The sequence below is a fragment of the Squalius cephalus genome (assembly GCF_949319135.1).
Source record: "Squalius cephalus genome assembly, chromosome: 1".
Lineage (NCBI taxonomy): Eukaryota > Metazoa > Chordata > Actinopteri > Cypriniformes > Leuciscidae > Squalius > Squalius cephalus.
This window is the reverse complement of record NC_137122.1, coordinates 67,329,794-67,355,906: the sequence shown is the minus strand read 5'-3', so window position 1 is coordinate 67,355,906 and position 26,113 is coordinate 67,329,794. Positions and strand designations below refer to the sequence as shown.

The 26,113-nt window shown below is 42.8% G+C and overlaps 1 protein-coding gene and 1 long non-coding RNA gene across 2 annotated transcripts in view; one reads left to right on the top strand and one right to left on the bottom strand.

Moving 5' to 3' along the window:
* Positions 1-26,113, bottom strand: part of LOC307159713 — a 144,690-nt gene that overhangs the window by 104,272 nt on the left and 14,305 nt on the right. The window lies entirely within an intron of this gene.
* Positions 7,100-12,349, top strand: LOC307167600 (adhesion G-protein coupled receptor G2-like). Its single transcript, XM_079886832.1, has 11 exons — positions 7,100-8,169; positions 8,249-8,411; positions 8,478-8,615; positions 8,995-9,108; positions 9,190-9,226; positions 9,312-9,412; positions 9,628-9,755; positions 9,883-10,148; positions 10,397-10,487; positions 10,574-10,857; positions 11,956-12,349. Exons 2-11 carry the CDS (start codon positions 8,277-8,279, stop codon positions 12,054-12,056), a joined length of 1,395 nt encoding a protein of 464 aa, XP_079742958.1. The 5' UTR covers positions 7,100-8,169; positions 8,249-8,276; the 3' UTR covers positions 12,057-12,349.

Below are 26,113 nucleotides of genomic sequence, written 5' to 3'. Positions count from 1 at the left end.
GTACAATGCAACTAACAATCCAAATACCAGTTTTACACAATCTGAGACCACTAACAATCCAACTACCAGTTTCACACGATCTGCAACAACTAGCAATCCAACAACCAGTCTAACATCATCTGAGACCATTTACAATGCAACTAACAATCCAACTACCAGTTTCACACAATCTGAGACCACTAACAATCCAACCACCAGTTTAACATCATCTGAGACAGCTAACAATCCAACTAACAATCCATCTACCAGTTTCACACCATCTGCAACAACTAACAATCCAAAAACCAGTCTAACATCATCTGAGACAATTTACAATGCAACTAACAATCCAACTACCAGTTTCACACAATCTGAGACCACTAACAATCCAACCACCAGTTTAACATCATCTGAGACAGCTAACAATCCAACTAACAATCCATCTACCAGTTTCACACCATCTGCAACAACTAACAATCCAAAAACCAGTCTAACATCATCTGAGACAATTTACAATGCAACTAACAATCCAACTACCAGTTTCACACAATCTGAGACCACTAACAATCCAAATACCAGTTTAACATCATCTGAGACAGCTAACAATCCAACTAACAATCCATCTACCAGTTTTACACCAACTGAGACAACTAACAATCCAACAACCAGTCTAACATCATCTGAGACAATTTACAATGCAACTAACAATCCAACTACCAGTTTCACACCATCTGAGACAACTAACAAACCAACAACCAGTTTCACATCATCTGAGACAACTAACAATCCAACTACCAGTTTTACACCAACTGAGACAACTAACAATCCAACTACCAGTTTCACATCATCTGAGACAACTAACAATCCAACTACCAGTTTTACATCATCTGAGACAGCTAACAATCCAATAACCAGTTTCACATCATCTGCGACAACTAACAACCTAACTACCAGTTTCACACCATCTGAGACAACTAACAAACCAACAACCAGTTTCACATCATCTGAGACAACTAACAATCCAACTACCAGTTTCACAACATCTGAGACAACTAACAATCCAACTACCAGTTTCACACCAACTGAGACAACTAACAATCCAACAACCAGTTTAACATCATCTGAGACAACTAACAATGCAACTAACAATCAAAATACCAGTTTTACACAATCTGAGACCACTAACAATCCAAAAACCAGTCTAACATCATCTGAGACAATTTACAATGCAACTAACAATCCAACTACCAATTTCACACAATCTGAGACCACTAACAATCCAACTACCAGTTTAACATCATCTGAGACAATTTACAATGCAACTAACAATCCAAATACCAGTTTCACACAATCTGAGACCACTAACAATCCAACTACCAGTTTCACACAATCTGCGACAACTACCAATCCAACAACCAGTCTAACATCATCTGAGACAATTTACAATTCAACTACCAGTTTCAAACAATCTGAGACAACTAACAATCTAACTACCAGTTTCACATCATCTGAGACAACTAACAATCCAACAAACAATCCAACTACTAGTTTCACAACATCTGATACAACTAACAATCCAACAACCAGTTTCACACCATCTGAGACAACTAACAACCCAACTACCAGTTTCACATCATCTGAGACAACTAACAATCCAACTACTAGTTTTACACCAGCTGAGACAACTAACAATCCAACTACTAGTTTTACACCAACTGAGACAACTAACAAACCAACAACCAGTTTCACATCATCTGAGACAATTTACAATCCAACTACCAGTTTCACACAATCTGAGACCACTAACAATCCAACCACCAGTTTAACACCAACTGAGACAACTAACAATCCAACAAACAATCCAACTACTAGTTTCACAACATCTGATACAACTACCAATCTAACAACCAGTCAAACATCATCTGAGACAATTTACAATCCAACTACCAGTTTCACACAATCTGAGACCACTAACAATCCAACCACCAGTTTAACATCATCTGAGACAGCTAACAATCCATCTACCAGTTTAACACCAACTGAGACAACTAACAATCCAACAAACAATCCAACAAACAATCCAACTACTAGTTTCACAACATCTGATACAACTACCAATCTAACAACCAGTCAAACATCATCTGAGACAATTTACAATCCAACTACCAGTTTCACACAATCTGAGACCACTAACAATCCAACCACCAGTTTAACATCATCTGAGACAGCTAACAATCCATCTACCAGTCTCACACCATCTGCAACAACTAACAATCCAACAACCAGTCTAACATCATCTGAGACAATTTACAATGCAACTAACAATCCAACTACCAATTTCACACAATCTGAGACCACTAACAATCCAACTACCAGTTTAACATCATCTGAGACAATTTACAATGCAACTAACAATCCAAATACCAGTTTCACACAATCTGAGACCACTAACAATCCAACTACCAGTTTCACACAATCTGCGACAACTACCAATCCAACAACCAGTCTAACATCATCTGAGACAATTTACAATTCAACTACCAGTTTCAAACAATCTGAGACAACTAACAATCTAACTACCAGTTTCACATCATCTGAGACAACTAACAATCCAACAAACAATCCAACTACTAGTTTCACAACATCTGATACAACTAACAATCCAACAACCAGTTTCACACCATCTGAGACAACTAACAACCCAACTACCAGTTTCACATCATCTGAGACAACTAACAATCCAACTACTAGTTTTACACCAGCTGAGACAACTAACAATCCAACTACTAGTTTTACACCAACTGAGACAACTAACAAACCAACAACCAGTTTCACATCATCTGAGACAATTTACAATCCAACTACCAGTTTCACACAATCTGAGACCACTAACAATCCAACCACCAGTTTAACACCAACTGAGACAACTAACAATCCAACAAACAATCCAACTACTAGTTTCACAACATCTGATACAACTACCAATCTAACAACCAGTCAAACATCATCTGAGACAATTTACAATCCAACTACCAGTTTCACACAATCTGAGACCACTAACAATCCAACCACCAGTTTAACATCATCTGAGACAGCTAACAATCCATCTACCAGTTTAACACCAACTGAGACAACTAACAATCCAACAAACAATCCAACAAACAATCCAACTACTAGTTTCACAACATCTGATACAACTACCAATCTAACAACCAGTCAAACATCATCTGAGACAATTTACAATCCAACTACCAGTTTCACACAATCTGAGACCACTAACAATCCAACCACCAGTTTAACATCATCTGAGACAGCTAACAATCCATCTACCAGTCTCACACCATCTGCAACAACTAACAATCCAACAACCAGTCTAACATCATCTGAGACAATTTACAATGCAACTAACAATCCAACTACCAGTTTCACACAATCTGAGACAACTAACAATCCAACTACCAGTTCAACATCATCTGAGACAGCTAACAATCCAACTAACAATCCAACTACCAGTTTCACACAATCTGAGACAACTAACAATCCAACAACCAGTTTAACATCATCTGAGCCAATTTACAATCCAATTAACAATCCAGCTACCAGTTTCACATCATCTGGGACAACTAACAATCCATTCACATCATCTGAGACAACTAACAACCCAACTACCATTTTCACATCATCTACGACAACTAACAATCCAACTACCAGTTTCACATCATCTGGGACAACTAACAATCCATTCACATCATCTGAGACAACTAACAACCCAACTACCATTTTCACATCATCTACGACAACTAACAACCCAACTACCAGTTTCACATCATCTACGACAACTAACAATCCAACTACCAGTTTCACATCATCTGGGACAACTAACAATCCATTCACATCATCTGAGACAACTAACAACCCAACTACCATTTTCACATCATCTACGACAACTAACAATCCAACAACCAGTTTCACATCATCTACGACAACTAACAATCCAACTACCATTTTCACATCATCTGGGACAACTAACAATCCATTCACATCATCTGGGACAACTAACAATCCAACTACCAGTTTCACATCATCTACGACAACTAACAATCCAGCTACCAGTTTCACACCATCTGCAACAACTAACAATCCAACAACCAGTTTAACATCATCTGAGACAATTTACAATGCAACTAACAATCCAACTACCAGTTTCACACATTCTGAGACAACTAACAATCCAACAACCAGTTTCAAACCATCTGAGACAACTAACAATCCAACTACCAGTTTTACACCAACTGAGACAACTAACAATCCAACAAACAATCCAACTACTAGTTTCACAACACCTGATACAACTACCAATCTAACAACCAGTCAAACATCATCTGAGACAATTTACAATCCAACTACCAGTTTCACACAATCTGAGACCACTAACAACCCAACCACCAGTTTAACATCATCTGAGACAGCTAACAATCCATCTACCAGTCTCACACCATCTGCAACAACTAACAATCCAACAACCAGTCTAACATCATCTGAGACAATTTACAATGCAACTAACAATCCAACTACCAGTTTCACACAATCTGAGACAACTAACAATCCAACAACCAGTTTCAAACCATCTGAGACAACTAACAATCCAACTACCAGTTTAACATCATCTGAGACAGCTAACAATCCAACTAACAATCCAACTACCATTTTCACACAATCTGAGACAACTAACAATCCAACAACCAGTTTAACATCATCTGAGCCAATTTACAATCCAATTAACAATCCAGCTACCAGTTTCAAACCATCTGAGACAACTAACAATCCAGCTACCAGTTTCACACAATCTGAGACAACTAACAAATCAACTACCAGTTTCAAACCATCTGGGACAACTAACAATCCATCTACCAGTTTCACACAATCCGAGACAACTAACAATCCAACTAACAATCCAACAACCAGTTTCACACAATCTCAGACAACTAACAATCCAACTACTAGTGTCACATCATCTGAGACAGCTAACAATCCAACTAACAATACATCTACCAGTTACACACCGTCTGCGACAAGTAACAATCTAACAACCAGTTTCACATCGTCTGAGACAGCTAACAATCCAACTAACAATCCAACTACCAGTTTCACACAATCTGAGACAACTAACAACCCATCTATGAGTTTCACACAATCTCAGACAACTAACAATCCATCTACCAGTTTCACAACATCTGAGACAACCAACAATCCAACAACCAGTTTCACAACATCTGAGACAACTAACAATCCAATAACCAGTTTCACACTATTTAAGACAACTAACAATCCAACTACCAGTTTTACACCAACTGAGACAACTAACAATCCAACAAACAATCCAACTACTAGTTTCACAACATCTGATACAACTAACAATCCAACAACCAGTTTCACACCATCTGAGACAACTAACAATCCAACAACCAGTTTCACACCATCTGAGACAACTAACAATCCAACTACCAGTTTCACATCATCTGAGACAACTAACAATCCAACTACCAGTTTTACACCAACTGAGACAACTAACAATCCAACAAACAATCCAACTACTAGTTTCACAACATCTGATACAACTAACAATCCAACAACCAGTTTCACACCATCTGAGACAACTAACAATCCAACAACCAGTTTCACACCATCTGAGACAACTAACAATCCAACTACCAGTTTCACATCATCTGAGACAACTAACAATCCAACTACTAGTTTTACACCAACTGAGACAACTAACAATCCAACTACCAGTTTCACATCATCTGCGACAACTAACAATCCAACTGCTAGTTTTACACCAACTGAGACAACTAACAATCCAACTACTAGTTTTAAACCAACTGAGACAACTAACAATCCAACTACCAGTTTCACATCATCTGAGACAATTTACAATCCAACTACCAGTTTCACATCATCTGAGACAACTAACAATCCAACTGCTAGTTTTACACCAACTGAGACAACTAACAATCCAACTACTAGTTTCACAACATCTGAGACAACTAACAATCCAACTACCAGTTTCACATCATCTGCAACAACTAACAATCCAACTACCAGTTTCACATCATCTGGGAGAACTAACAATCCAACAACCAGTTTAACATCATCTGAGACAACTAACAATCCAACTATCAGTTTCACATCATCTGCGACAACTAACAATCCAACTACTAGTTTCACAACATCTGAGACAACTAACAATCCAACTACCAGTTTTACACCAACTGAGACAACTAACAATCCAACTACCAGTTTCACATCATCTGCGACAACTAACAATCCAACTACCAGTTTCACATCATCTGAGACAACTAACAATCCAACTACTAGTTTTACACCAACTGAGACAACTAACAATCCAACTACCAGTTTCACATCATCTGGGACAACTAACAACCCAACTACCAGTTTCACATCATCTGAGACAACTAACAACCCAACTACCAGTTTCACATCATCTGGGACAACTAACAACCCAACTACCAGTTTCACATCATCTGAGACAACTAACAATCCAACTACTAGTTTTACACCAACTGAGACAACTAACAATCCAACTACCAGTTTCACATCATCTGGGACAACTAACAACCCAACTACCAGTTTCACATCATCTGGGACAACTAACAATCCATTCACATCATCTGAGACAACTAACAACCCAACTACCAGTTTCACATCATCTGCGACAACTAACAACCCAACTACCAGTTTCACATCATCTGGGTCAACTAACAATCCAACTACCAGTTTCACATCATCTGGGACAACTAACAATCCATTCACATCATCTGGGACAACTAACAATCCAACAACCAGTTTAACATCATCTGGGACAACTAACAACCCAACTACCAGTTTCACATCATCTACGACAACTAACAATCCAACTACCAGTTTCACATCATCTGGGACAACTAACAACCCAACTACCAGTTTCACATCATCTGGGAGAACTAACAATCCAACTACCAGTTTCACATCATCTACGACAACTAACAATCCAACTACCAGTTTCACATCATCTGGGACAACTAACAACCCAACTACCAGTTTCACATCATCTACGACAACTAACAATCCAACAACCAGTTTCACATCATCTGGGACAACTAACAACCCAACTACCAGTTTCACATCATCTGGGAGAACTAACAATCCAACTACCAGTTTCACATCATCTGGGACAACTAACAATCCAACTACCAGTTTCACATCATCTGGGAGAACTAACAATCCATTCACATCATCTGGGACAACTAACAATCCAACTACCAGTTTCACATCATCTGGGACAACTAACAATCCATTCACATCATCTGGGACAACTAACAATCCAACAACCAGTTTAACATCATCTGGGACAACTAACAACCCAACTACCAGTTTCACATCATCTACGACAACTAACAACCCAACTACCAGTTTCACATCATTTGGGACAACTAACAACCCAACTACCAGTTTCACATTATCTGGGAGAACTAACAATCCAACTACCAGTTTCACATCATCTACGACAACTAACAATCCAACTACCAGTTTCACATCATCTACGACAACTAACAATCCAACAACCAGTTTCACATCATCTGGGACAACTAACAACCCAACTACCAGTTTCACATCATCTGGGAGAACTAGCAATCCAACTACCAGTTTCACATCATCTGGGACAACTAACAATCCAACTACCAGTTTCACATCATCTGGGACAACTAAAAATCCAACTACCAGTTTCACATCATCTGGGACAACTAACAATCCAACTACCAGTTTCACATCATCTGGGACAACTAACAATCCAACTACCAGTTTCACATCATCTGGGACAACTAACAATCCATTCACATCATCTGGGACAACTAACAATCCAACTACCAGTTTCACATCATCTGGGACAACTAAAAATCCAACTACCAGTTTCACATCATCTGGGACAACTAACAATCCAACTACCAGTTTCACATCATCTGGGACAACTAACAATCCAACTACCAGTTTCACATCATCTGGGACAACTAACAATCCATTCACATCATCTGGGACAACTAACAATCCAACTACCAGTTTCACATCATCTGGGACAACTACAGATTATCTAAAAGACAATAATGGATTTATTAATTCCTCAAAAGCATCGTAAGTGTGTGGTTACCATGTGACTTTTTAAAATTAAAACTCTTATCACAGAATACAGAGATATTTTTCAATTTTGCAGAGCTGCCTTGGACAATCTGGAGTCTAAGATGGAAGAGATGGAAAAGAACAATATAAGCAACGCACAGATTGTCATGGGGGATGTTATTGGTCTTCTTCACATACAAGACGAGAACACAGAAGCCAGAGACACATGTTACTCTTCAGATCCAAACAGGATAAATGTAAGACTTGAGAAACAATAAAACATGGTATTATTTCTCATTTATTATGCAATTTTTTTTCCACAGGTTACTGATTGTCAAAGTGACCTGCAGACAGACATTCCCTGGTCTGTAAAGATTCCCAGCGAAGCCTTTAATAAATCACGACTGGAAAACCATGGACGCGCATTACTTGGAGTTCTACGGTTCAAAAACATGGGAAAGGTACTCACAATAAAAACATTTAAAAATCCATGTTTGAACATTTTAAGGAATGTTTATGGGACAGTTCACCCAATAAATGTCATATATTTTCACATTTACACTAATCTTTTTCCATAATCACACAAATCTCTTGACCTGGCTGGATATTAGTACATTATGTCATAACCACTACTGTTATGATGATTCTATCATGTTTTTTTATCCTCTTTGCGATTATAAATTGTTGTTTGAAAATAATTAAAAATTCTACTTTTGTGTTCCATTGAAAATATAACAGCATAAGAGACATTTATGTGTTAAACTATTCTTTTAACAAATGTTTCTTTATCTATTGTATTCATCACACGTTTATATTTGATTTGCTCTATTTCTTATTTAGGATGAAACTACAAATTACACTGTTTTGAACAATGAGGTTTATGGAATAACAATGAGGGCCAATATCTCCAACCTTACCAACAACATAGAAATGTTCTTTACACAGAAAGATCTGGTAATAAAGGTTTTGTTGTGAAACGGTTTTATATATATAATGACCAGACACTGTGAAAGCAAAATAAAAATGTTCTTACAGGTCGGTGAGGCGTCCTGCAGTTCTTGGGATGGCAAAGGTACATTTATTTATGGATGTATTGATCCCAACAGCAAACCTAATTTATTTGATATATTTCATTCCTCTCTCTCTTTTCTTTGAAGGAAATCTTAAATGGACGACGTCCGGCTGTGAGACAGTAAAAATCAACAATAACACCATAAAGTGCTCGTGTTCACATCTGACGTTCTTTGCAGTGCTGATGGTGAGAAGCTTCTCAGTGTTTCATTTAAAGACCCCATGAAATCAATATCAGTCTTTTAGTCCACTATATGCTAGTGAGCTTGTACAAGTTCAATAAAGAAACTTAACAGATAAATGCATTTAAAATTGAAAGATCTGATTCTTGCTTACAAGCAACAATAGGTTTTTAAAAATCATCCAGCTGATCAGTGTGTTTCTGTTGTTTTCTCTGCTCAGTCTCCTCCAGATGTAAATGCAAACATCACAGCGCAATATGTGGAATCATTGAGCTTCATCACTTCTATCGGCTGTGGCATCTCCATGTTTTTTCTGTCCGTCGCTCTTTTCATGCATTTCCTGTTACGGTACAGTCTCTTAAATATAATATATAGTTACTTTAAGTTCTTTGACCAATTGCTTTTGCTCCTCTTTTGGATTAAAGCGTCTGGTAAATGCATGTTACAAATACAGGTTGTTTTTACATTTGAACAGGAAAGCCAAATCAAACCAGGCCACGAAGATCTTGATGAACATGTTTGTGGCTTTGTTTCTCCTGAATTTATCCTTTTTGTCAAACGAGAGCGTCGCCAACACAGAAGACAAGGCTGCGTGTGTCTTCATAGCGCTGCTCATGCATTACTCCATGCTGACTACATTCACCTGGTTCTTCATTCAAGCTCTTCATATGTACTTATGGCTCATCAGACAGAACATCACCATCACAAACTACATGAGGAAGATCACCGTGTTCGGCTGGAGTGAGTTATATGGAGAAACCACCTGTTATAGTGCTCACTTAAGAAAATATATTGTGCTCGAGACATATTAACTACTGTCATGATACTTTTATGGTGTTTTTGTCCTTTTCTTGAGCCGTTTTTTTAAAGAACATCTGAGCACTCAACAAAATAATTTGTCTCCATCAGTGTTATTTTAGGATTTTATTTATTTTTTTATTAATATTTTTTAGTTACCTATAATAACCCTTGTCTCTGTGTGCTTTCAGCGTTTCCGGCTCCAATAGTCGTAGCTGTTGTTTCAATAGGAGGATATAAAGAAGTGATTATAAACGCAACATCTGGAAAAACCACACAAATGTAAGTTGTTCTGATGTCACAAATGCATGAAATAGCCTAATAATGACGCTTTTAAATCAACATTTTCTCTTCTCTTCTAATTATAGGTGCTGGATTACAGATCCTTTAATTCACTACATAGTGAACATTGGCTACTACGCTTTAGTCTTCATCTTCACAACTGGAATCTTCATCATGACCATCACTAAGATTGTCCAAGCCCGACACGTAAAAGCGGCTGACGGCAAGAGAAGCACGTTCAGAAAGCAGCTCATGATGGTGTTGAGTTTGTTCCTGCTCTTCGGCCTGACGTGGGCTGTGGCGTTCTTCAGTTACGGACCGATGCTCATTCCCTCATATTACATCTTCACCGCGTTGAACTCGTTTCAGGGTGAGAAACAATCACATACACCATTATATCTGGTTTAGTAGAATGCTTCTATTTATCCGTACGTAATTGTTTATTTTATATATAATTATTATTTTATTAAATTGATATTTTCTTTCTTTTTAAAATATTATTTATTCATTCATTTTATTGTATTTGACCAAAAGCATTTGGCCCAAAGTGTATTTTTGGTTACATTAAAACAATTATGCAAATGACTTTAAAGGTACTGTATGTAAGTTTTTGACTGTACTAAAGCATAAAAATACCATAATATGTTTGGAGATATTTAAGAAACATGCGTTCACATCAGTTCACATACTTGTTTCTCTGAAAAACAATGCTATACATTTAATTATTCTCCTTTGAAAATATGCGTTCCTTGTTGGAATGTCTGTCTTTGTTTTGGTCCGTGTGACTCCGCCCTCTGCCAGTTTACCCAATTATATTTCGGCACCCTGGGTTGCCAGTTGGTGGAAAACAACACGTATTTCAGTCATGAAAGCTGGCAAACTAAAGGGGTCCGAAATCAAACCTTCTACCCATCCTAAAAAGCCAAGGCATCCTTGTTTTACCATCGATGGTTTTTTTCAAACACCAAACTTATCAACACCACTTCTTGAAATGAACTTTTGCATGTTTTGTGATCAGATTCTGTCTTAAACTGAACACGACGTGTCTTGTGTGCGATACCTGTGAGTTTATCTAGCTGCGTGACTCCCTTGTCCGGTGGTCGACCGCCTTCTGACAGGGTTTGACTGAACACCGTCACACACCAGACGAGAAGAGCAGCGCCGTGCCACGTCTTCGAACACATTGTTTTCTATGAGTGTACACATACCGGCGGCGCCACTCAACGTCTGTCCGCGGTGTCCAGCTACTGTTCAAAATCCTGCTGCGCCATTTTAAATAAAGTAGCCTATGCTTTGTATAGAGAGCTAAAATATAGAACCTCTCCAATATTTTGAATTTGGACTGCAATACCGAGTTCACCCACTAGCTGGCAATATTACATACTGCACCTTTAATGATATATTGAATGTATTTAAATGAGATAAAACATGTTTTTCTAACTAGTTTTTTGTTTGTATGTTTTTTCAGGGTTTTTTCTCTTCCTGTATTACTACCACATTCATAATGATGTTGCGGGAAATTTCTCTGATGATCCAGAAAGCTCCAGCTCCACCACAACCATCGTTTAATCCAGAATTAATGTTGTGGAAAATGTTTAAAATTAGAATAATTAAGGTTTAAGTCTTTGTCTCTTAGACTTTCTTAGACTGATTTCTTTAACTGGGCTGCTGTTTAAGGGGAAACTGTATTGTAACCAAAATAATCAAATTTAAATCAAATTTTCACCAAAGACAAATGTCACTTCTGAATGAGTGAGAACTGTTTAAAATGATGTATGTACATTAAATTATTATGACCCTAAAAAGGGCAAACTTTATTGAAATCACTCAAAATAAATGACAAATATCTGTGGTGATCATTACTGAAACCGTCTGTTATTGTGGGAGCATTGAATTGTGCTGAATATTAGTGATTAGTTAGAAAACAAATTTACATCTTCAGAATGAAACTAAAGTCACATGCCTGTGGATTCATATATTTTCCTTGATCACACACATAGATGTGGAAAATATTCATGATTTGCATGTCTGCAAATAAACCATATGCCAGTGTTTCGGTGGCTCTGAGCTGCGGATCATAATCGTACGGCTTCATATGTGAATGGATGAAACTCTCTCTCCTCTTGGACTGTGGACTTTACATCTCAACAATGCAATAAGAAAATGCTTTAGGATTTATAACTGATATCTGTTGAAAAGAAAATTTAACTCGTGTCTCTCTCAGGCTGTTTTGGGGAATTATGTCTCGACAAAAGCAGAATTTGCTGTGGCTGATGATCGTCTGTTGTGCTTCATGCCAGATAAGTATGTCGCTTTAAAAAATTTAAATGTTAACATCATTACATAGTGACCTTATTTGTGCAGCCAGCTCAGAAGACCCAAAACTCCAAGTCTGTGTGACATCAACAAATCCAGGTAGACTGTGTAAATATTACATATTTATTTGTTACAATCACTTTACATCGGTTGTGTTTTTTCATTCCACTGCTCTTTGTCTCGGATTTTAAAGCTAAACAGCTAAACTTACCACCTTATTTTTCACGTAAGATGTCCGTCATCTGCTTCCATTTTTATTAGCTGTACAAAAACAGCCTGTTAAGCTACTTGATATTGGAAACTGGCATTTGTTATCATATTATATTAGGTACAGTATCTGTTATTGGAGGTACTCCAGAGCTCCTCGATCAGTATATAAAGTAGAACAATTGCATACACAAATACATTTACTTTCGACAATCATATTCATATTCACAATCTGAAAGAGGTGTACATCGCAAAATGGTCTACTAGCACAACGACTTCCACGTTTTACTTATTACAGCTCAGGCATTTCCGGTTTTAGATTGCATCTTCTTTTAAAAAGGACCCATATACGATATCTGCATTTACACTGTACTTGGTGAAACAACCGTTAGAAATGTTCATTTAGTTTTTTCCTAAACGACGCCTGTCATTAACCAGTAACCGGCAAGATGTTATATTAGAATTGAATTATGTTTTGTTAAATTAAAATTAAAATAAATTAGAATGCATAACAATCTCCACAACTTCATCCAAACCATTTTAGTGTGTGCCAGCCAGATCTGTCCTGTCCCCACCACTGCAGATTCTGGACGCTTCCCTCATCAGACACACCCAACTCAAGTCTTGCAGTCTCTACTAATGAGCTGATGAGTTGAATCATGTTTGTTTGATGTGGGAGATCAGTGCTGGGTGTTACCAGGACAGGTTTGAGAAGCACTGGCTTAATGTACATTTATTTCTTGATCATATACCAAATTAAATGAATACAAATTGTCTTGGTTACATAATACCTTAGTTCCCTGAAGAGGGAATGAGACGCTGTGTTGAAACGCTGTGGGAACGCCCCTACGTGATTGCGTTGTGATTGGAATCAGTCCAATGGCTTGACGGAACGTCATAGGCGGGTGACGTCATCGACCAGGAAACTTTAAAGCACACCTGTACCAACAATATAAGCTTCTGATAGGCCAGTGTTTCCCACACATAGACTAATTCGTGGCGGTGCGCCACAGAATCAACACTGGCCGCCACATATTGCGTTTCGTTATTCATTTTATTTTTCACGCTATTTAAAACACGCAGCATATTCGTTCAGCTGCATATCCTTTGCTTGCTCTCCCTCCGTCTCTCTGTCACTCACGCGTCTCTCTCTCTCAAACGCCTCGTCCGTTTGGGGAGGTGCGGGCGCAGTCTGCGGAGACTCGCGCTGCGGAGCCAGGCGAAAGTATGAACAAGGCTTCACACACACGAGAGATGATGGACCTACCACAGGCCTTGAGCGAAGCGACCACTCATGATATGTGAGGAGTTGGATGATGGCTGGGGCTGCTCCCGCTCAGCAGCACCGCCGTGGAGGCTGAACACGTGAAGGCAGGAAGCATTCATCTAGCTTGCTTCTCTGCCTGGTCTCCTGTTTATCAGCGGGCCACTAAATGCTTAGTTAAGCGACCGCACGAGTGATCACCTCCACGAGCTCCACAAATGCAGGAGACTGAACTGAGGCACTGGACCTGGCAGGTAAAGGCAGAGAAAAGGCCAGGCTCATCTCAAACCCGTCTGCCAGATCCATTTGCAAACCCCACGACTGGAGCCGCCGCTCTACCTCGGCAGAAGCGGGACCCAAGATGCCAGGTACACGAGCCGCAGCGTTCTCAGCGGTAGTCGCTCACAATGCTCACATTCATCTCCCTCGAAAGCTGACTGAACATGCTGCACTCCCATTATGTTTCTATAATTATATATATATATACAGTACTGTGCAAAAGTCTTGAAGGTTCGTGAAGGGACTCGTGAAGGGACTCGTGAAGGGGTTCGTGGAGGGGTTCGTGAAGGGACTCGTGAAGGGACCCGTGAAGGTGTTCGTGAAGGGACTCGTGAAGGGACTCGTGAAGGGATTCGTGAAGGGGTTCGTGAAGGGACTCGTGAAGGTGTTCGTGAAGGGGTTCGTGAAGGGGTTCGTGAAGGGACTCGTGAAGGGACTCGTGAAGGGACTCGTGAAGGGATTCGTGAAGGGGTTCGTGAAGGGACTCGTGAAGGTGTTCGTGAAGGTGTTCGTGAAGGGACTCGTGAAGGGGTTCATGAAGGGACTCGTGAAGGTGTTCGTGAAGGTGTTCGTGAAGGGGTTCGTGAAGGGACTCGTGAAGGGGTTCGTGGAGGGGTTCGTGAAGGGACTCGTGAAGGGGTTCGTGAAGGGGTTCGTGAAGGGACTCGTGAAGGTGTTCGTGAAGGTGTTCGTGAAGGTGTTCGTGAAGGGGTTCGTGAAGGGGTTCGTGAAGGGACTCGTGAAGGGACTCGTGAAGGGACTCGTGAAGGGATTCGTGAAGGGGTTCGTGAAGGGACTCGTGAAGGTGTTCGTGAAGGTGTTCGTGAAGGGACTCGTGAAGGGGTTCGTGAAGGGACTCGTGAAGGTGTTCGTGAAGGTGTTCGTGAAGGGGTTCGTGAAGGGACTCGTGAAGGGGTTCGTGGAGGGGTTCGTGAAGGGACTCGAAAAAGGGGTTCGTGAAGGGGTTCGTGAAGGGACTCGTGAAGGTGTTCGTGAAGGTGTTCGTGAAGGGACTCGTGAAGGGACTCATGAAGGGGTTCGTGAAGGGGTTCATGAAGGGGTTCGTGAAGGTGTTCGTGAAGGTGTTCGTGAAGGGGTTCGTGAAGGGACTCGTGAAGGGGTTCGTGAAGGGGTTCGTGAAGGGACTCATGAAGGGGTTCATGAAGGGACTCGTGAAGGTGTTCGTGAAGGTGTTCGTGAAGGGGTTCGTGAAGGGGTTCGTGAAGGGACTCGTGAAGGGGTTCGTGAAGGTGTTCGTGAAGGGGTTCGTGAAGGGGTTCGTGAAGGTGTTCGTGAAGGGGTTCGTGAAGGGGTTCGTGAAGGGACTCATGAAGGGGTTCATGAAGGGACTCGTGAAGGTGTTCGTGAAGGTGTTCGTGAAGGGGTTCGTGAAGGGGTTCGTGAAGGGACTCGTGAAGGGGTTCGTGAAGGGGTTCGTGAAGGGGTTCGTGAAGGGACTCATGAAGGGGTTCGTGAAGGGACTCGTGAAGGTGTTCGTGAAGGTGTTCGTGAAGGGGTTCGTGAAGGGGTTCGTGAAGGGACTCGTGAAGGGGTTCGTGAAGGTGTTCGTGAAGGGGTTCGTGAAGGGGTTCGTGAAGGGACTCATGAAGGGGTTCATGAAGGGACTCGTGAAGGTGTTCGTGAAGGTGTTCGTGAAGGGGTTCGTGAAGGGGTTCGTGAAGGGACTCGTGAAGGGGTTCGTGAAGGTGTTCGTGAAGGGACTCGTGAAGGGATTCGTGAAGGGGTTCGTGAAGGGACTCGTGAAGGTGTTCGTGAAGGTGTTCGTGAAGGGACTCGTGAAGGGGTTCGTGAAGGGACTCGTGAAGGTGTTCGTGAAGGTGTTCGTGAAGGGGTTCGTGAAGGGACTCGTGAAGGGGTTCGTGGAGGGGTTCGTGAAGGGGTTCGTGGAGGGGTTCGTGAAGGGGTTCGTGGAGGGGTTCGTGAAGGGGTTCGTGGAGGGGTTCGTGAAGGGGTTCGTGAAGGGGTTCGTGAAGGGGTTCGTGAAGGGGTTCGTGAAGGGACTCGTGAAGGTGTTCGTGAAGGGGTTCGTGAAGGGGTTCGTGAAGGGACTCGTGAAGGGGTTCGTGAAGGGGTTCGTGAAGGGGTTCGTGAAGGTGTTCGTGAAGGGACTCGTGAAGGGGTTCGTGAAGGGGTTCGTGAAGGGGTTCGTGAAGGGACTCGTGAAGGGATTCATGAAGGGGTTCGTGAAGGGGTTCGTGAAGGGACTCGTGAAGGGGTTCGTGAAGGGGTTCGTGAAGGGGTTCGTGAAGGGGTTCGTGAAGGTGTTCGTGGAGGGGTTCGTGAAGGTATTCGTGAAGGGACTCGTGAAGGGGTTCGTGAAGGGGTTCATGAAGGGACTCGTGAAGGTGTTCGTGAAGGTGTTCGTGAAGGGGTTCGTGAAGGGGTTCGTGAAGGTGTTCGTGAAGGGGTTCGTGAAGGTGTTCGTGAAGGGACTCGTGAAGGGATTCGTGAAGGGATTCGTGAAGGGACTCGTGAAGGGGTTCGTGAAGGGGTTCGTGAAGGGGTTCGTGAAGGGGTTCGTGAAGGGGTTCGTGAAGGTGTTCGTGAAGGTGTTCGTGAAGGAACTCGTGAAGGGACTCGTGAAGGGGTTCGTGAAGGGGTTAGTGAAGGGGTTCGTGAAGGGGTTCGTGAAGGGACTCGTGAAGGGGTTCGTGAAGGGACTCGTGAAGGGGTTCGTGAAGGGGTTCGTGAAGGTGTTCGTGAAGGGGTTCGTGAAGGGGTTCGTGAAGGGACTCGTGAAGGTGTTCGTGAAGGGGTTCGTGGAGGGACTCGTGAAGGGGTTCGTGAAGGGACTCGTGAAGGTGTTCGTGAAGGGGTTCGTGGAGGGACTGGTGAAGGGGTTCGTGAAGGGACTCGTGAAGGTGTTCGTGAAGGGGTTCGTGAAGGGGTTCGTGAAGGTGTTCGTGAAGGGGTTCGTGAAGGGGTTCGTGAAGGGGTTCGTGAAGGTGTTCGTGAAGGGGTTCGTGAAGGGGTTCGTGAAGGGACTCGTGAAGGGGTTCGTGAAGGGACTTGTGAAGGGGTTCGTGAAGGGGTTCGTGAAGGGACTCGTGAAGGGGTTCGTGAAGGGACTTGTGAAGGGGTTCGTGAAGGGGTTCGTGAAGGGACTCGTGAAGGGGTTCGTGAAGGGGTTCGTGAAGGGGTTCGTGAAGGGACTCGTGAAGGGGTTCGTGAAGGGGTTCGTGAAGGGGTTCGTGAAGGGGTTCGTGAAGGTGTTCGTGAAGGGGTTCGTGAAGGGGTTCGTGAAGGGACTCGTGAAGGTGTTCGTGAAGGGGTTCGTGAAGGGGTTCGTGAAGGGGTTCGTGAAGGGACTCGTGAAGGGGTTCGTGAAGGGGTTCGTGAAGGGGTTCGTGAAGGGGTTCGTGAAGGGACTCGTGAAGGTGTTCGTGAAGGGGTTCGTGAAGGGACTCGTGAAGGTGTTCGTGAAGGGGTTCGTGGAGGGACTGGTGAAGGGGTTCGTGAAGGGGTTCGTGAAGGGGTTCGTGAAGGGGTTCGTGAAGGTGTTCGTGAAGGGGTTCGTGAAGGGACTCGTGAAGGGGTTCGTGAAGGGGTTCGTGAAGGTGTTCGTGAAGGGGTTCGTGAAGGGGTTCGTGAAGGGACTCGTGAAGGGGTTCGTGAAGGGACTTGTGAAGGGGTTCGTGAAGGGGTTCGTGAAGGGACTCGTGAAGGGGTTCGTGAAGGGACTTGTGAAGGGGTTCGTGAAGGGGTTCGTGAAGGGGTTCGTGAAGGGGTTCGTGAAGGGACTCGTGAAGGGGTTCGTGAAGGGGTTCGTGAAGGGGTTCGTGAAGGGGTTCGTGAAGGTGTTCGTGAAGGGGTTCGTGAAGGGGTTCGTGAAGGGACTCGTGAAGGTGTTCGTGAAGGGGTTCGTGAAGGGGTTCGTGAAGGGGTTCGTGAAGGGACTCGTGAAGGGGTTCGTGAAGGGGTTCGTGAAGGGGTTCGTGAAGGGGTTCGTGAAGGGACTCGTGAAGGTGTTCGTGAAGGGGTTCGTGAAGGGACTCGTGAAGGTGTTCGTGAAGGGGTTCGTGGAGGGACTGGTGAAGGGGTTCGTGAAGGGACTCGTGAAGGTGTTCGTGAAGGGGTTCGTGAAGGTGTTCGTGAAGGACATACCGCAGTAGTGGAGTGCAGGGCACAACCTAACGCTTTTATAGACTTTCTCAGTTTGTGTAAATCCACTTGGGGTTCATTTAGGAGCATTTGGGAGTATTTATTTTTTCCCCACATGTCTAGTACAATTATGTGGCTTTGTGTCATTAATACAGTGTATATTTTTTCCTTGATTTACCGCCCAAGAATGGAAGTGAAATGTGACAACATGCCCCATAGGTGGGGTTCACTGTAACATGACCATATGACAGATTAAAATGTTATCTGATCTAATCAAAAATATAGGCTACAAGACAAACTAAAATATTTGTCAATGAAATAAAATTAGTAACTTTTACATATAAAATAATGGAATTTTTAATAATGAAAACAAAACAAATGTTTGAGTTTGACAACAAACACACCGCAAAACACACCTATACAGCAGCACAGTTCAAAACATATTGACTCTCAGTCTTTATTCACCTTTTTCTCAAGGTTTCTCAGTAGAATTCATAAAACTATAGAATACAATGTAATATTTCTAATAGGAGCTCATAACGCAGTGTGACAACATGCCCCGCCTAAGCAACTGAGAGTTTCTGCTGGTTAGAAACCAAAACAATATTCAATATTTGCTGTACTTCTGCTGTAACTATGACAAAACTAAGAGAACTGATATATTAAATTAATTAGCCGGGATTCATTTTGTGATGCCAGACATCTCAACAACTGTATGTTCTTCAGTAAAAAAAAAAAAAACTAGGCTAGTTGTTGAGGGTTATGATTTGAGTTTTATCATTTATTTACATTAACATAGGCTTGTTATTATTTTAATAATAATTTATTCATTTAAATACTTTTAAGTCTTATTTTCCTTGGGGGTTCCCGGATTGAAACTGAAGCACGTGTGTTTCATTCACCAGCCACCAGGTGGAGCCATACACCATGAAATACTCAATCAAGGGCCAGTACAGTACAGCATAATCCGCACATTACACAGAACAACACACTGATGTCTGAGTCTGAAAGAGAGAGGGGTGATGGTTTCTAGACTTCAGCTTCAAACACTGGGTCTCACTCACTAAAGCATGCATATACCCACACATTTGTGAGTGAAATGTGTTTACGAATGATTTTAAGAAAAAATTCAACAAAATGTAAACAGAAATTGTTTGGCAAGAATATTGGTAGTTATTGGTAGTTACACTCAAATCTCTAAACAGCCCAAACGTCCCGACAGAGAAAGTCTCCACTCAAAGACACACGTCACATGTCCCACATGTCCCACTCTCTCCACTGCTGGTCACATAAAGACACACGTCCCACTCTCTCCACTGCTGGTCACATATATAAAGACACACGTCCCACTCTCTCCACTGCTGGTCACATATATAAAGACACACGTCCCACTCTCTCCACTGCTGGTCACATATATAAAGACACATGTCCCACTCTCTCCACTGCTGGTCACATATATAAAGACACACGTCCCACTCTCTCCACTGCTGGTCACATATATAAAGACACATGTCCCACTCTCTCCACTGCTGGTCATATAAAGACACATGTCCCACTCTCTCCACTGCTGGTCCTGCTGTTACTGAGCCGAGTCAAGGCCGTCTGTGCCTCATGCAGACAGAACACACTGAGTTTGAGTTCTCTGACCCTTCCTCTGGCCATTTGGTTTTCTCAGCCTCTCCCACTCGCAGACACATTCCCGCAGACACATTCCCACACACACACACACACACACACACACACACACACACACACACACACACACACCTCTGAACAAAGCGTCCATTTTCCTAAGGAAGGGTCAGCAGGTCCTCCATCAGACAGAGGCTTGTTCTCGGCCAGACCCCCTCTCTCCAGCCCAGAGACAAGCGCACATTGTTCCCGCACACACACACACACACATACACACACACACACACACACACACCAGCGTTCAACACACACCGCAAACCTCTCTCCTGCAGCAGCCCTGAGACAAGTGCACATTGTTCCCGCACACACACACACACACCGCAGACCAGCTCAACACACACCGAGAGACGCAGGGATACGCCACACACACACACACACACCAGTGCTCAACACACACCGAGAGACGCAGGGATACACACACACACACACACCAGCGCTCAACACACACCGCAGACCAGCTCAACACACACCGAGAGACGCAGGGATACAGACACACACAAACACACATGGATTGTTTGGGCCGATGCGCTGGACTCAATGTGTTGCTTGTTATTACAGCTCCGGTGTAGCAGTACACAATGAATACACACACACACACACACACACACACACACAAATACACACACATACACACACACACACACACACACACACACACAAGTAAAGACTCTTAGAAAGCACGTGGAAACCTTGCTAATTATTGATACTCATACTGATTATTTGCTGAAGGTTCTCATTTAAAGCATCAGAGATACACACACACACACACACACACACACACTGAGATGTGAGTTTGGCAGATCAGCACTAAACACAGTCTCGTCTCCTGTGTTACACTCCTCTCTCCTGTGTGCTGGGTTACTGAGAGCATCTTGATGTCCTCGGACAAAACTATCTGGTTCTACAGCTGAACTCACCTCTGACCTCTGACCTCTGTTCATTTCAGTTCATCACTACACTAACTCACCTCTGACCTCTGTTCATCTTCAGTTCATCACCACACTAACTCAACTCTGACCTCTGACCTCTGTTCATCTTCAGTTCATCACTACACTAACTCACCTCTGACCTCTGTTCATCTTCAGTTCATCACCACACTAACTCACCTCTGACCTCTGTTCATCTTCAGTTCATCACTACACTAACTCACCTCTGACCTCTGTTCATCTTCAGTTCATCACCACACTAACTCACCTCTGACCTCTGACCTCTGTTCATCTTCAGTTCATCACTACACTAACTCACCTCTGACCTCTGTTCATCTTCAGTTCATCACTACACTAACTCACCTCTGACCTCTGTTCATCTTCAGTTCATCACCACACTAACTCACCTCTGACCTCTGACCTCTGTTCATCTTCAGTTCATCACTACACTAACTCACCTCTGACCTCTGACCTGTTCATCTTCAGTTCATCACTACACTAACTCACCTCTGACCTCTGACCTCTGTTCATCTTCAGTTCATCACTACACTAACTCACCTCTGACCTCTGTTCATCTTCAGTTCATCACTACACTAACTCACCTCTGACCTCTGTTCATCTTCAGTTCATCACCACACTAACTCACCTCTGACCTCTGTTCATCTTCAGTTCATCACTACACTAACTCACCTCTGACCTCTGTTCATCTTCAGTTCATCACTACACCAACTCACCTCTGACCTCTGTTCATCTTCAGTTCATCACCACACTAACTCACCTCTGACCTCTGTTCATCTTCAGTTCATCACCACACTAACTCACCTCTGACCTCTGACCATCTTCAGTTCATCACTACACTAACTCACCTCTGACCTCTGACCTCTGACCATCTTCAGTTCATCACTACACTAACTCAACTCTGACCTCTGACCTCTGTTCATCTTCAGTTCATCACTACACTAACTCACCTCTGACCTCTGTTCATCTTCAGTTCATCACCACACTAACTCACCTCTGACCTCTGACCTCTGTTCATCTTCAGTTCATCACCACACTAACTCACCTCTGACCTCTGTTCATCTTCAGTTCATCACTACACTAACTCACCTCTGACCTCTGTTCATCTTCAGTTCATCACTACACTAACTCACCTCTGACCTCTGTTCATCTTCAGTTCATCACCACACTAACTCACCTCTGACCTCTGTTCATCTTCAGTTCACCACACTAACTCACCTTTGACCTCTGTTCATCTTCAGTTCATCACTACACTAACTCACCTCTGACCTCTGACCTCTGACCATCTTCAGTTCATCACTACACTAACTCCCCTCTGACCTCTGACCTCTGTTCATCTTCAGTTCATCACCACACTAACTCACCTCTGACCTCTGTTCATCTTCAGTTCACCACCACACTAACTCACCTCTGACCTCTGTTCATCTTCAGTTCATCACCACACTAACTCACCTCTGACCTCTGACCTCTGTTCATCTTCAGTTCATCAACACACTAACTCACCTCTGACCTCTGACCTCTGTTCATCTTCAGTTCATCACTACACTAACTCACCTCTGACCTCTGACCTCTGTTCATCTTCAGTTCACCACCACACTAACTCACCTCTGACCTCTGACCTCTGTTCATCTTCAGTTCATCACTACACTAACTCACCTCTGACCTCTGTTCATCTTCAGTTCATCACTACACTAACTCACCTCTGACCTGTTCATCTTCAGTTCATCACTACACTAACTCACCTCTGACCTCTGACCTGTTCATCTTCAGTTCATCACTACACTAACTCACCTCTGACCTCTGACCTCTGTTCATCTTCAGTTCATCACCACACTAACTCACCTCTGACCTCTGTTCATCTTCAGTTCATCACTACACTAACTCACCTCTGACCTCTGTTCATCTTCAGTTCATCACTACACTAACTCACCTCTGACCTCTGTTCATCTTCAGTTCATCACTACACTAACTCACCTCTGACCTCTGACCTGTTCATCTTCAGTTCATCACCACACTAACTCACCTCTGACCTCTGACCTCTGTTCATCTTCAGTTCATCACTACACTAACTCACCTCTGACCTCTGTTCATCTTCAGTTCATCACTACACTAACTCACCTCTGACCTCTGTTCATCTTCAGTTCATCACTACACTAACTCACCTCTGACCTCTGTTCATCTTCAGTTCATCACTACACTAACTCACCTCTGACCTCTGACCATCTTCAGTTCATCTTCAGTTCACCACCACACTAACTCACCTCTGACCTCTGACCTCTGTTCATCTTCAGTTCATCAACACACTAACTCACCTCTGACCTCTGTTCATCTTCAGTTCATCACTACACTAACTCACCTCTGACCTCTGACCTGTTCATCTTCAGTTCATCACCACACTAACTCACCTCTGACCTCTGACCTCTGTTCATCTTCAGTTCATCACTACACTAACTCACCTCTGACCTCTGTTCATCTTCAGTTCATCACTACACTAACTCACCTCTGACCTCTGTTCATCTTCAGTTCATCACTACACTAACTCACCTCTGACCTCTGTTCATCTTCAGTTCATCACTACACTAACTCACCTCTGACCTCTGACCATCTTCAGTTCATCTTCAGTTCACCACCACACTAACTCACCTCTGACCTCTGACCTCTGTTCATCTTCAGTTCATCAACACACTAACTCACCTCTGACCTCTGACCTCTGTTCATCTTCAGTTCATCACTACACTAACTCACCTCTGACCTCTGACCATCTTCAGTTCATCTTCAGTTCATCACCACACTAACTCACCTCTGACCTCTGACCTCTGTTCATCTTCAGTTCATCAACACACTAACTCACCTCTGACCTCTGACCTCTGTTCATCTTCAGTTCATCACTACACTAACTCACCTCTGACCTCTGACCTCTGTTCATCTTCAGTTCACCACCACACTAACTCACCTCTGACCTCTGACCTCTGTTCATCTTCAGTTCATCACTACACTAACTCACCTCTGACCTCTGTTCATCTTCAGTTCATCACTACACTAACTCACCTCTGACCTGTTCATCTTCAGTTCATCACTACACTAACTCACCTCTGACCTCTGACCTGTTCATCTTCAGTTCATCACTACACTAACTCACCTCTGACCTCTGACCTCTGTTCATCTTCAGTTCATCACTACACTAACTCACCTCTGACCTCTGTTCATCTTCAGTTCATCACTACACTAACTCACCTCTGACCTCTGTTCATCTTCAGTTCATCACCACACTAACTCACCTCTGACCTCTGACCTGTTCATCTTCAGTTCATCACTACACTAACTCACCTCTGACCTCTGTTCATCTTCAGTTCATCACTACACTAACTCACCTCTGACCTCTGACCTCTGTTTATCTTCAGTTCATCACTACACTAACTCACCTCTGACCTCTGTTCATCTTCAGTTCATCACTACACTAACTCACCTCTGACCTCTGTTCATCTTCAGTTCATCACTACACTAACTCACCTCTGACCTCTGACCTGTTCATCTTCAGTTCATCACCACACTAACTCACCTCTGACCTCTGACCTCTGTTCATCTTCAGTTCATCACTACACTAACTCACCTCTGACCTCTGTTCATCTTCAGTTCATCACTACACTAACTCACCTCTGACCTCTGACCTCTGTTCATCTTCAGTTCATCACTACACTAACTCACCTCTGACCTCTGTTCATCTTCAGTTCATCACTACACTAACTCAACTCTGACCTCTGACCTCTGACCATCTTCAGTTCATCACCACACTAACTCACCTCTGACCTCTGTTCATCTTCAGTTCATCACCACACTAACTCACCTCTGACCTCTGTTCATCTTCAGTTCATCACTACACTAACTCACCTCTGACCTCTGACCATCTTCAGTTCATCACTACACTAACTCACCTCTGACCTCTGTCCTCTGACCATCTTCAGTTCATCACTACACTAACTCACTTCTGACCTCTGACCTCTGTTCATCTTCAGTTCATCACTACACTAACTCACCTCTGACCTCTTACCATCTTCAGTTCATCACTACACTAACTCAACTCTGACCTCTGACCTCTGACCTCTGTTCATCTTCAGTTCATCACTACACTAACTCACCTCTGACCTCTGTTCATCTTCAGTTCATCACTACACCAACTCACCTCTGACCTCTGTTCATCTTCAGTTCATCACCACACTAACTCACCTCTGACCTCTGTTCATCTTCAGTTCATCACCACACTAACTCACCTCTGACCTCTGACCATCTTCAGTTCATCACTACACTAACTCAACTCTGACCTCTGACCTCTGACCATCTTCAGTTCATCACTACACTAACTCACCTCTGACCTCTGTTCATCTTCAGTTCATCACTACACTAACTCACCTCTGACCTCTGACCTCTGACCATCTTCAGTTCATCACTACACTAACTCACCTCTGACCTCTGTTCATCTTCAGTTCATCACCACACTAACTCACCTCTGACCTCTGACCTCTGTTCATCTTCAGTTCATCACCACACTAACTCACCTCTGACCTCTGTTCATCTTCAGTTCATCACTACACTAACTCACCTCTGACCTCTGTTCATCTTCAGTTCATCACTACACTAACTCACCTCTGACCTCTGACCTGTTCATCTTCAGTTCATCACTACACTAACTCACCTCTGACCTCTGTTCATCTTCAGTTCATCACCACACTAACTCACCTCTGACCTCTGTTCATCTTCAGTTCATCACTACACTAACTCACCTCTGACCTCTGTTTATCTTCAGT

What these genes read in the sequence shown, in the direction of transcription:
- LOC307167600 (XM_079886832.1), top strand. Translation starts at nt 8,277, where the DNA reads ATGGAAGAGATGGAAAAGAACAATATAAGCAACGCACAGATTGTCATG. An exon ending in TTCATGCATTTCCTGTTACG is followed by an intron (nt 9,756 to 9,882) that starts GTACAGTCTCTT and finishes ACATTTGAACAG; the next exon opens with GAAAGCCAAATCAAACCAGG. An exon ending in GATCACCGTGTTCGGCTGGA is followed by an intron (nt 10,149 to 10,396) that starts GTGAGTTATATG and finishes GTGTGCTTTCAG; the next exon opens with CGTTTCCGGCTCCAATAGTC.